Source organism: Peromyscus californicus, unplaced genomic scaffold, assembly GCF_007827085.1.
Source record: "Peromyscus californicus insignis strain IS unplaced genomic scaffold, ASM782708v3 Scaffold_3__1_contigs__length_106647218, whole genome shotgun sequence".
NCBI classification, from domain to species: domain Eukaryota; kingdom Metazoa; phylum Chordata; class Mammalia; order Rodentia; family Cricetidae; genus Peromyscus; species Peromyscus californicus.
The window spans coordinates 73161864-73174849 of record NW_026294551.1 but is presented as its reverse complement, the minus strand read 5'-3'; the positions used below and the strand labels follow the sequence as shown (position 1 = coordinate 73174849).

The 12986-nt window shown below is 43.0% G+C and overlaps 1 protein-coding gene across 4 annotated transcripts in view; it reads left to right on the top strand.

Moving 5' to 3' along the window:
- The window catches only part of Rnf130 (ring finger protein 130), a 110461-nt gene that overhangs the window by 82863 nt on the left and 14612 nt on the right, over nt 1-12986 (top strand). For 2 of the 4 annotated variants that reach the window (XM_052758077.1, XM_052758075.1), the window contains one exon: nt 4237-4448. The exons of the other annotated variants lie outside the window; for them this stretch is intronic. In XM_052758077.1, the coding sequence (XP_052614037.1) occupies nt 4237-4241 (5 nt within the window). In that variant the 3' untranslated portion in view covers nt 4242-4448. Of the gene's footprint in view, nt 1-4236; nt 4449-12986 lie in introns of those variants that run through there. 4 annotated transcript variants of the gene reach the window in all.

The following is a 12986-nucleotide window of genomic DNA, read 5'->3' as shown; positions in this document are numbered from 1 at the left end:
TAGTCAGCCCTTCTCCCATTAGCCTTTGCAGATGGTTGATTTGCAATTGTTCATTCAACTATTACTTCTTTGCCTTCAAACCCATCCTAAAGGACAGTATTCATAATCCCATTTAGAGAGAAAATTGAGTGAGTGTGTGCGTGCATGTGCACATGTGTGTATACACACCTGAGGGTCCATGAAAAAGATAGTCACCAAAGTATTAGTGGTGAGTATCTTAGGTCATATTTTTAGGATGTTTTCCTCTCCATTTGAGCTTCTGTGTGACTTGGGGGTTTTGTTGTTTTTGCAAGTATGAATCACTTGATTTTTTCATTAAAGACCATTTTATTGTGGGAGAAAAAGATCAGTCACTCTGTGCCAGTGTCTCTCTAAAAGGTTGGTGGAAATTCCTAAATTATTTTATTCCAGATATAAATTTTTTAGCAGGCCGGGTGTGTTAGTGCATGCCTTTAATCCCAGCATTTGGGAGGCAGAGGCAGGTGGATCTCTGTGAGTTTGAGGCCAGCCTGGTCTACAAAGAGAATTCCAGGACAGCCAAGGCTATTACACAGAGAAATCCTGTCTTGAAAAACAAAACAAAAAAAGTTAGCAATTTTTAACTTCTTTGTTCATGGATTTTTTTAAATCTACCTACTCATTTTGCCCTAATCTACCAATAAATTTATAGCCAGAATGAGGTCCTTTTTAATTTTAATCATCCTGGTTTAACCTGTCCATTTGTGTGATGGTATTATCTATAAACAGATGGAAAGACCTGTTGACATTTTAGTGACCGTCTGGAAACTAATAGTAACCCCAGCACAAAGGTACCCACGAGGACAGTTTTCTTTCCTGACAGCTTCAGCAGTGCAGTGTGTTCATTCAGAAAACCCTGTAGGCAAGAGCAAGCAGCATGAGCAGATGTTAGGGCAGCCATGCCAAACCTAGGCAGGTCTGGGCCCCTTGTACTTTGCTGTAAGTACATTGATGACCAGCAGGGAGCAGCGTCCTGACCTTATTTACAGGTACCATTTACCAAGGATTCGATGCTATTGGCTGCATCAGAAGTCTGTGTATTTTGGAGTCCTTCTGTTTGGTGAAAGAGTACTTATTTAAGTACTCTTCTGTAACTAATTATTCCTTAAAAGCTTCTAGCACTGCAGACATTTGAGACTACAGATGTAAACAGGATGACGGTCAAAGGGGTGAAATGCACAGCAAACGCACACAGGCTTCAGCTGCCTTCTCACACTTGGATTCTCAGTACCTGCTTCAACAAGACTGACTGCTGAACTTCATTCCCCAGGGAGTTTTGTTCAACCTATTCCAATAAGCCTATGAAAGCCCAGCACCTGCCCGCTTATATTTGTGACATCTTTCCCTCTCTGTGAGAAAGATATTTTCATCCTTGTTTTTGAGGAACACATAAGTAGATGATATAGGAGAGATTTTTAAATTGAGTGGGAAGTTGGACTATATCTCTAGGACCCATCTCTTAGTTTATAGACTGATTCTAAAAAATCACATCTTAAGATTTATAGAGATAGGTAGCACAGGTACTCAGGATTTTATAATTGGTCTGGGCAGCAGGAAATGCATATGATTAATGTGATCAAGTACGCAGAAAGACGCTTCTGTGCTGGGACCTAACATTGAGAAGCCCTGGCTTCTGGACTCTTCAGCAGGTAGATGGGTCCCATGCCTCACTGACAGTTCTGGTGAGCTTTCCAGGTGTGATTGTAGACATTTATCAACCAAATAAAAGCAGTTGATGATCCCAGTTTCCTCTATACTGAATATTTCTGTAGTCTATTTAGAACTCTTGCTTTCTGGAGTACACCACTGCAGCCAGCTAGTTAGACTTCTGTTTTAGAACAGTGACAGATGAGCAGAGTGTCGATAGAGAAGGGTCTGAAAATAGAACCATTAGATGTCTTGGGGATGCTTTGCTTAGAAAGGAGGAAAGAGGAGGTGAGAGGTCTCTCAAGGTGTCCCAAGGACAGCTAGAAAAAGGAGGATCTGCTATGGACTGAGCATCCCCTTGTGTTCACAGTAGCCTCACACTGCACAGCCAGTGCAGAAGTAGAGTAAGGCTTCTGGAGCCCTGGTGCATCACAGAGGAGTAGGTTTAATGGAAGAAAACAACTTCTCTCAGGCAGAGTTGTCCATATGGACAGTTGGTAAGCTAACGAGCTCGCCAGCTGTTGCCTGGCTATTCACCCCGAAGCTACAGTTTAGGGCTGTGAGACAGGTCTTTGAGTGCATGCTACTGGGTGGGATCAGAGCCCATGTGACAAGGATTGGGATTGCTTTCTAGTTGCCTTTTTCAGGACTTTGAATTTCAAAAGCAGAGTTTCCAGACTTCACCATCTCCCAGAGTGAGATCTGTTTGGCTTTGTGACCTAGCACTCCCTCATACGTGACTAAAACAAAAGTGGTGGCTCTTACTACCTGCCACATCCTGTCTTGTACTTTATTTCTCTATTAATGCAAGTCATGGAGTTCCAAACTGACTTCAGGAATAGTTTGAGAAGCACTGGGCAAGAATTTCAGATGTTTACTTTTTCAGTCAAATACTCTTGGTCAGGCTAGCATCCATCTTTGTCTTTTATGTTACCAAGAATACTTAACATTACTTTCTGAGGTATATGCTCGGAATAGATCTTCTTCCTTCTTGTCATATTTATTCTCTTTTAGCCAAATTTTAGTATTTACACAGAGGAGTACTGAGACTCAGAGGGATTGAGTGGTCCCTAACAGATGCTTAGGAAGGACAGTGGGATGCAGACCAGTACCTCTGCTCTCAACTTCTCTTTGTACTCTTGGCCCTGACTGCTCCACAGAACACTGAGGGGTTCATTTGTGACCAGAGAAGTTTAGTTTCTAAGAAGGTGGTGTGGAAGAAGAGTCCCAAGCAAAGCAACAGTTACCTTTGGTCTTTGCAATGGCCATTTTTCTTTTTCTCAGAAGCACCTAATGTTATAGTGTTCCTAAAAAGCCCTTCCATCTCATAATATCCAGTTTTTCCGAAGAGGTACTACAAGGAAGATGTGGCACCTTCAGTAGGGACTATGAGAAATGAGCAGAGGTGCTTAGGAAAAGTGACCGTTGTTCACACCAGAGCTTTTTCCAGAAAAAGTTGGCTAGCTCCCTTAATCATTTTAATGCCATGCCTCAGTGCTCACTAGGCACTGGCCTCATGGGAACAGGGGATGAGTTCCGAGACCTGACCTTCCCTTCCCTGCAGGAGTTGGAAATGAGGAAAGAAACAGAAAGGAGCGAGGGAGGGACACCCAAGAGAGCTGCTGCTTGTGCACCAAGGAACCTCACAGGAGAAAGGGGCACAAAGTGAGGGGAAGCAGAGCAGGTTTCAGGAGTGTGTGGTTCGATGCATCACCAGAGGCAGTAGCACTGGGAGCAGGCAGACCCCAGAATTCAGACCTTATTCTTATAAACAGTGGTGAGGGTCTGAGGGTTTTCATGGTGGCTGAGATGGTTCTCTGAGGGTAGAGATGGAGGCAGAAAGTTAGGTAAAAGTCAGAATTGAAGGAAGAAGTCCTCACATGGTAGGGAGAAAATGAAGAGGCCCTGGAGAATCGTATGATAGCCAAAATCAGGTGGTTTGCAGCATGGATCCTCAGCACAGAGGAAACGATCAGAACATGGCGTGATTTAGGGCAGTGCACACACCAGGCATGGTGGTAGGAAGGCCTTGCTTAGGGAATAAGCCAAGTACAAAGGGCCAGGAAGTAGAGTGGTCTCACAGGGCCAAGGTCTGCAAAGAAGACAAAGGATCCTGTGGGCACCAGGAAACTTTTCAGAAGACTGAGAGCACTCTTTAGCACCTGTTACAGAGACGTTAAGATAATACTGGGTGCACCTCAAACCTGAGAGATTCCTGAACAGAAAGCTGCACGTCCCTGAAGTCTGTGCTCTTCAGCTCTTTCACATAGCCATGGTAGTCTGGAGTGGTAAAGAGCAGCATGTGCAAATCCAGCTGGGATAGCAGCTACCCCTGTATGTTAAACAAGGCACTGTTAGCCTGGCTTCTTTTTCCTGTATTCGGTCTGGGAAGATTAACGCAGTTCTGAGAAGATGAGCTGCTCAACTACTGCTCGGAAACTGCTAGTCTCAGGCAAATGCTAGGGCTGGGGCAAGTCCCAGGCCACCCTGCAGGATCATGTCTCTTGTTTTAGAATGTTGACAACCACCCTTTAACTAATCAATAATCTCTGTTTCCCTTTTATTCCATAGGGTAGAATGGTTTTGAAGAAGGAAAAACACTGCTTTCTGACTGATTGCCTTGAAGGAAAAAAGAACCTATTTTTGTGCATCATTTACCAATCATGCCACACAAGCGTTTATTTTTAGTACATTTTATTTTTTCATAAAATTGCTAATGCCAAAGCTTTGTATTAAAATAAATAAATAATAAAATAAAAGCACTGTGTTGTAAGTGTCCTTCACCAGCGTGTTTCAGAGGCTGATTTTAATACCGCATATAGAATGTGCTCACAACTTCATAAGAGGGCAGGACAGCGTGGCTGCTGGTATCTAACTTGGGCAGAGCAGAGACACCCTGTGTGGCGCTGCCCCCTCCACTTTATTTTCTTCCAGGAGGCCTTTCCACTCTGGTAACTTCTCCTTCCTTTGTTGGTGATCCGTGCACCTTCACTAGGACTTTAGCTCCACACTGAGAACTTTCCCCACACCTGGGAATGTGCTTTGCATGTAGTAAGTGCTCAATAAATTAATTTGTGGGATGAAGGAATGAGTTGTAAGGACTTCCAAACCAAGATATTCCTTTTGCTTAGTATGTACATTACAAATTTTTGAAAGAGTGAAGTCGACTTAGCCAAGAGCCATTTTATCATGTGGTAATGAAATATTTCTGCCTTACGAAGAAAATGATGAGCTAATTTGTCATATTGTATGTTTAAAGGATTGTCGGTATTTGTAAACTCTCAAGCAGTAGATTCTTGGCCTTCTGCTTTAGCATCCCTGAAATACCATGTTTCTGTCGGTATTCACAGGCCATGCAACCATCACAGGTGTGCTAATTCTAGAACATTTCCATCACCCACAAGGAAACCTCACACCCGCTAACAGAACTTCCCACTCCTGCCAGCCCTGGGGGCTGTAAATCTGCGTGTTTCTCTGTGTGCCTATTCTGACACTTCATATGAGTATAGTCTTACAACAGGTAGTCTTTTTTTTTCTTGTTCTCAGTGTGTTCAAGGGTCATCAGTGTTGTATCATGTAGCAGTACTTCATTCCTATACGAATGGGATTTATTTTATATGCTGTTTTCACAGACTTGCTGAACTTGTCTTTAGAACTTTCCGTGTACAGGATTCTGTCTTTTGAACATACGGGGTCTTTTATGTGTCTTTCACAGTCTATTTTATTTTCTTACTTGTTCATCCTTAAGTAGAACCTCATACTGCCAGGTGGTTGGATATAAAGGATGTGAATTGATTTTCATGTTTTGTTAACAATCTTGGTGAGGGGGAAGAGAGAGATTAGTTTGTGAACATTGAGTTTGAGGTTAGCTACAAGATTTTCTTAGAGTATTCCCCCATCAAGTTGAGAACATAATATATTCCTAGGTTATGGGGTATTTTTATCACAGGACAATTTTTTAGGGTATCAATTGTTTCCTATGTCTATTGCAATGATCTTGTGGCATTTTGTTCCATATTAACATAGTATATGATACTGACTTTTTTTTGAGACAGGATTTGGCTGTTCAGTCCAGGATGACCTCAAACCTACAGTCTTCCCAGATGCTGTCAGCAGTCACTATAAATCCCAACCGTTACACTGGGTTTCTGCTGAGCCAACCTTGCAGCCTAGAATAATCTCACTGATTGTAAGCGTCATTTACATTGCTGGATCCAGTTTGCTAGGATTTTGCCGATGGTTTCTTCAGTCTTATAAGAGATACTGGTCTAAAGTTTCTTCGTTTATCTTTGGTATCATTGCAGTGCTGGCCTCACAAGTGTGTTCTGTATTTTGGAAGCGTGTAAGGGCTGATGGTAGTTCTCATCCTCTCGCTGTGGTCTTGATTGGCCTGGAACTCTGAATGTAGACCAGGCTGAACTCACCAAGATCCACCTTTCCTTCCTGTAAAGTGAAAGATTAGGTTATTGGTACTTGGTCTTTGAGGAGTTTTTTGTATTTGGGTTTTTGTTTGGAAACAGTCTCCCTATGTGCCAGGCTGGCCTGGAACTCATGGGTTCAGTGACCCTTCCGTCTGATGTCCTGAGTGGATGGGATTACCAGTGCATGCCTGGTTTCTTTTTAAAATACAAATACTCATAGCCAAAAATTTCCCCCAAGTCCTATTTTGCCTAACCATATTTATTTCTACTTAATAATCTCTACTTTTCCCTGTGATTTCTTTGACATCCTGGTTATTTAGCAGTTATATTGTTTAAGCCATACATATTTGTAGATTGTCCAAATCTGTTATAAATTTCTAATTTCATCTTAGATTCTTCCAGATCCATTAGTTGGTTGGAGAAGGGTTTTGTGATCTTACCCTGTTTAGTGTTTCAAAGCTTTCTTTTTTTTTTTTTTTTTTTTTTTTTTTGGTTTTTCGAGACAGGGTTTCTCTGTGTAGCTTTGCGCCTTTCCTGGAACTCACTTGGTAGACCAGGCTGGCCTCGAACTCACAGAGATCCGCCTGGCTCTGCCTCCCGAGTGCTGGGATTAAAGGCGTGCGCCACCACCGCCCGGCTCAAAGCTTTCTTAATAGCACACCGCATCTGTCAGAGAGGGTGCTCAGTGCGCACCCGAGAGGACTGTATTCTGCTGTAATTGGGCACAGCTCTCTAAGTGTCTGTCATGCATTCAGTTCTCCTCTTTCCTTGCTTCTCTTCTGTCTGCCCTGCCAGCTCTCACAGGTTGGTGCTGATCTTCAACGGCTGTTGTTCAGTTCTTGGCTTCTCCCTTCCATCCTGGTAGGTTTTGCTCCATGTACTTTGGGGTTCTTTGGTCGTGCATATGGAATTGGAGAAGTGTTTAAACCACACAGTTTGCTCATTGCATTCCTCCACACTGAGCTTTGCTGGTTAAAGGGCCTTCCTGATGGCACAGCCGTCAGCGACCTGATTCTCCAACACAAGGGTGTGTTGAGCTGACGTCTTCCTCAGTAGAGTTGGTCTCCTCTTGGCAGTATTTTTGTGTGCATGTGTGTGAGTTAACAGTATAGTCCCTGCCGCCTAAATCCATTCCAGTGGAAGTCAAAGTAGTCCTGCCTTTCCCATTTCTTCTCATTTGTGATTAGCTGTTTCCTTTCAAAGCAGTCATCAGATGAAGGACCTCAAAGGGCAGCCTTGCTGTCTCTGCTAGTTTAATGGACCGCCTCTCTTCACACATTCTGAGTCTTCAGCATCACGTACTGCTTCTTTAAAAATAAGTACTGTGCAAGCCAGGTGTGTAATTTTGACACGAACTAAAAGATGAAAAGGAGTAAGTTTAAAAGTTGAGACTGGAAAGATGGTCATCAACTGAGATAAGAACCTGGTATTCTTTAGCTTTGATACTTAATTGGCATCAGGTTTTCATGTTCTTACCATGATCTCGGTAATCAAGGAAGGGGTGTGTGTGTGTGTTGCACATTAAAATGTGGTTTTTGTTCCTTTGAGCTCAATACAGAATTAACATCAAAATGAAGTTTATTTTTAGTAGACATGATATGAGTAAAATTAATAAAGTTGAATAATTTCTTTACTATTTTAAAACTTAGAAAGTAACCATATTTAGGATGGAATGGTTGGTTATTTTGGCTCTAAATCCTTGGGGAAGCTTTTGCAATAGGTAAAGCGTAAGTTATTTTTGCTTTAGTTTTTCTAACAAAAAGTACAATTTTTTTTTTTTTTTTTTTTTTTTTTTTTGGTTTTTCGAGACAGGGTTTCTCTGTGTAGCTTTGCGCCTTTCCTGGATCTCGCGCTGTAGACCAGGCTGGCCTCGAACTCACAGAGATCCGCCTGCCTCTGCCTCCCGAGTGCTGGGATTAAAGGCGTGCGCCACCACCGCCCGGCCAAAAAGTACATTTTTTAAGACTACTTTATGTTACCAGTGGTGGTGGCACACACCTTTAATCCCAGCACTTGAGAGGCAGAGGCAGGCAGATCTCCAGGTTCATGGCCAGCCTGATCTACAAAGCAAGTTCCAGGACAGCTAGGGTTACCACAGAGAAGTCCTGTCTTGGAAAAACAAAAAACAAAAACTTTGTGTCAAGGAAACCCTGGCTTCAGTTGGTAAGCATGCCTAAAGGGGCACTTGCAGAGCTCCTAGTCCTGTGTCAGACCAAAGGCAGCTGTAGCCACTGAGCCTGGAGAAATCAAGCCTCATTGAGAAATCAACCCTTTGGCTAGCAGAGTTCTAGCTTTAGATTTTTTTAAATACAGAGAAAAGACCCCCAAGTGTTCTTAACATTTTACCTTTCCAATTGTTTGGTTATACTGTACTAAATTCTTCATGAAGAATTTAAGAATAGGATTTAATAGCAACAAACAACCAAAAAAAAAATCAAAAACCTGTGATTGTCTCCTCACTCACTTACCTGTTTACTTGTGGGTATAAATGCATGGCAGCTCTGCTTTGGTCTGGGACCCTCCCATTGGAAACAGGGACAAGCAGCAGAAGCTGTGGCATTAGGCTCCTGTCCAGCCAAGTGTAGCTTTGGGCAAAGTAAACTGGATCTGTGCTGTCTCTCCTGAGTGCTTTACCTGTGCCCCAAGCTAAAGCTGATATCAAACCAGTGTTTTCTTTATGTTGATTTCATCTTCACATTAGAATGTGCAGCAGACAAGCCTGAGTCCTGGCCCAACCCCTGCCTGACTTGCTGAGCTTCCTCCAACCTCACTCTCCTCATCAATGAGTAAAAGTTACTGTAGCAGCATATAGGGCTTAGAAGACTGGGAAATGTGTTTGTGAAGGTGCCTGGCATGTGGTGCGGCTCGGCAGTGTCTGCGTTTCAAAATCTTCCTTTATAGAAAGCTGATCCTGCAAAGTCCTTCCTGTTGTGGGATATTTGTACAGTGTGTGAAGGTGTAGTGCTGGGATTGGTGTAATAAAAAGCTAAATGGCCAGCCGGGTGATGGCGCACGCCTTTAATCCCAGCACTCGGGAGGCAGAGCCAGGTGGATCTCTGTGAGTTCGAGGCCAGCCTGGTCTACAGAATGAGATCCAGGACAGGCACCAAAACTACACGGAGAAACCCTGTCTCTGGGAGGGGGGGGGGGGACAAAACTGAATGGCCAATAGCTAGGCAGGAGGTATAGGTAGGATTTCTCAAGAGAGAAAGAGGAGAAATCTATGCGCACGGGAGATGCCAGGAGACACATGGAGAGGAAACAGGAGATACAAGATGAAAGAGATAATGCCACTTGACAGAACATAGATAAAAATATGGATTAATCTAAGTTATAAGAGCTAGTGGGACAAACCTAAACCATAGGCTGAGCTTTCATAATTAATTAGGAGCTTCTTTGTCATTGTTTGGGAGCTGGCTGGTGGGACAGAGAAAGACTCCTTCCTAATATTGAAAAGAGAAAAGGCTTTTCAGGCATATTCAGCCCAAGAAAGGCCCTGGGCCACTAAGGTTACAGCTCATCTTTGTTTGATGCCTTGGGACCATCTAGATCCACTGCTTTTCCTTCCAGTTCACAAAGTGGATGCAGTAGACTGGGCTGTGCTCATCACTGTGAAAGAACAAGAGGTCCCTCTGTTGGGGAGAATGCTTAGACTCTCAGGAAGGCTTGCTCTCCACACTCACTGGGTTATATGAGGAAAGCTTTCTGTGGAAATCCTACTCATGCTGCTTTCCACCTAGGTAGTAACCATTAAGCCTAAGGCACATTGATAAAATAGCATTTCCACCTATGATCATGTACCTTTATCAAACCAGAAGCAGGGCTTGTAGGTAGGATGGACACTGTACTGAGAAAATTGAAGAAAATAAAACCCGATAGCAGGTAGAAGCCCCCTTCCTGGAGCCTGATCCCAGAACCCCAATAGCCTTTCTAAAGTAAAGATCAGAGCAGATTTGAGCATTATTTATTTGTTTTTTTTTTAATTTATTTTATTATTTATTTATTATGTATATAGTGTTCTGGCTGCGTGTCTGCCTGCATGTCAGAAGAGGGCACCAGATCTCATTACAGATGGTTGTGAGCCACCATGTGGTTGCTGGGAGTTGAATTCAGGACCTCTGGAAGAGCAGCCAGTGCTCTTAATTGCTGAGCCATCTCTCCAGCCCTTATTTGGTTTTTTAAAGAAGAGCCAAGACAATAGATTTGTAAGCACTGTTAAATTTCAGAGTGTGTTTCCATAGTGAAAGGTTTGGGGCTGCTTTGTTGTTTTGAGTTGGGGCCTCAGGTAATCCAGGTTGGTCTCAACTTTGGTATGTGGCCAAGGGTGAGCCTGACCTACTGAACTTCCTGCCTTCTTTCTCTCCGTGGTGGGGCTCAAACCCAGGGCTCCATGCATGCTAGATTATCACTCTTGTCAACTGACTACACTCCCTAGCCTTTCCAAACTAATTCTTTTTTTTTTTGATTTTTCGAGACAGGGTTTCTCTGTGTAGCTTTGCGCCTTTCCTGGATTTTGCTCTGTAGACCAGGCTGGCCTCGAACTCATAAAGATCCACCTGCCTCTGCCTCCCAAGTGCTGGGATTAAAGGCGTGCACCACCACCGCCCGGCTCTAATTCTTAAACTTTGCCAAAACTTGGAGTTATTTAGTGAGTTTGTTAGATACCACTGAGCAGAAGACTGCCTGCCTTCACTTTGTGATGGTTTTTAATTTCATCCGAATAAGTGGAAACAACCTTGGATCTGCTTCATCTGAAGATCCTGGAAAGCCGTTGATGAATTTTTGTATTTTGATTGTGTCAGAAGCTGTTGTCACCAGGTCACTAGACATTCTAAGGTCTAAACAGTTCTGACTTAGGCTGATTGGGCAAAGCGTGGCAGGCAGTCCCAGCATTTGGGGAGCTGAGGTAGGAGGATCCTGGCTACATAGATGATGTAAAAGAGAAAATCTTTATACGTCAGAAAAATTATGACAAATGGAAATTCAGGAGAAAATAGACAACAGAAAAGGTAACTAATTATAGTGATGGTTAAATGCTAGTAATGTCTTAAAACTTGTATGATGCAGCTATTCATGTTAGAAACCTGACCATGAATCCACAAAGGCTAGAAGCCAATGTTCTAGGCATTTCTCTCAAGAACAGCAGACTGAATGGAGAATAAATGCTTAGTCAAATCAAGCACAAAGGCATTTTTTTTCTTTTTTCTTTTTTTTTTTTCCTGGAGCTGAAGACAGAACCCAGGGCCTTGCGCTTGCTAGGCAAGTGCTCTACCACTGAGCTAAATCCCCAACCCAAAGGCATTTCTTTAAAATGATAATGAAATGAATGTCCCGATTAAGGAGACACCAATACCCAATACTAGGAATGAAAGAGCACATCACTTCAGAGTGCACACATCAAAAACTGCAAAGAAACAGGAGAATAGATGGTCAAGAGTTCTGGGAAGGGAAAATGGAGAACTGCTTGACGGGTGTAGAGCTTCAGGTTTGCAGGTTGAGAAAGTCCCAGAGACTCCCTTCACAATAGTGTTTTATATGTAAACGTGCTCAAGATGCACTGAACGTGTTTTTTTAATGATCAAGATAGCAGGGTTTCTCTGTGTAGCCCTGGCTGTCCTCCAACTTGCTTCGTAAACTAGGCTGGCCTTGAACTCACAGAGGTCCACCTGCCTCTGCCTCCCAAATGCTGGGATTAAAGGTGTGCGCCACCACCACCAGGCCTGTTGATATTTTTTGCCACAATTTTTTTTTTTAAGTTGTGATGGGAGCTGTAGCAGCAGTTCACAGCATTTCATGTTCATCCAGAGGGCCCAAGTTCAGTTCCCAGCTCACAACTACCACTTACTCCAGCTCCAGGGGATCTGACACCCAACCTCTCTGGCTTCTTTGGGCATCTGCACTCATGTGGCATATACTCATACAGACACAAACCCATTAAGAAATAAAAAAATTTTAAAATAATGATAAAAGTGTATTAGAATTTTGCCAATAAATTCTGAAAATTTAGTGTTGGTAAATTTCAATACAAATATCAAAATTGATATGAGAATTAAGAATTCAAACTCACCAACATCTAAGTAATACATTGGATCCATAAGTTAAAATCATTCCTCAAAGAAAATTCTAAAGTTTAGAGGGTTGAGAATTCTTTGTGACATTTAAGGAAGACTAGAAAAAGGAAAACTTCCCAAGAGTTTTTGTGATCAGCACAGCATCAATACCAACTAACTGTAGTTCAAAGGGAAAAAAAACAGACTAATTTATTTTGCAAATAGAGATGCAAGTGGTTTCTCAAATTGTGTGTGTGTGTGTGTGTGTGTGTGTGTGTGTGTTGCCTACACTTACATCTGTATACCACTTGCATGCCTGATGCCCCAGAAGGCAGAAGAAGGTATTGGATCCCCTGGAACTGGAGTTCCGGGTGGTTATGACCTGCCATGTGGGTGCTGGGAGTCAAATCCAGGTCATCTGGAAGAGAGCCATCCCAGCTCCCAAGATTCAGGTGTTTTAAACAAAGTATTAGGGAAAAAAATCTTAACAACATGCAAGTAGGAAAACCTAAGAGTTTGTGTGTGTGTCCCTGTCTCTGTGTATGTCTCTGTGTCTGTGTGTGTGTCTGTGTGTTTCTTTGGAGAGTGTGTGTGTGTCCGTCCTTGTCTCTGTCTCTGTGTCTGTGTCTTTCTTTGGAGAGAGAGAGAGAGAGAGAGAGAGAGCGAGAGCGCTCGTGTGTGTGTGTGTGTGTGTGTGTGTGTGTGTGTGTGTGTGTGTGTGTGTGTGTCCCCATCCCTGTCTCTGTCTCTGTTTCTGTGTCTGTGTGTGTCTGTGTCTGTGTGTTTCTTTGGAGACAGGATTTTGCTGTTATCCAGACTGGCTTTGGCCTTGCAGCAGCCCTGTCTCAGC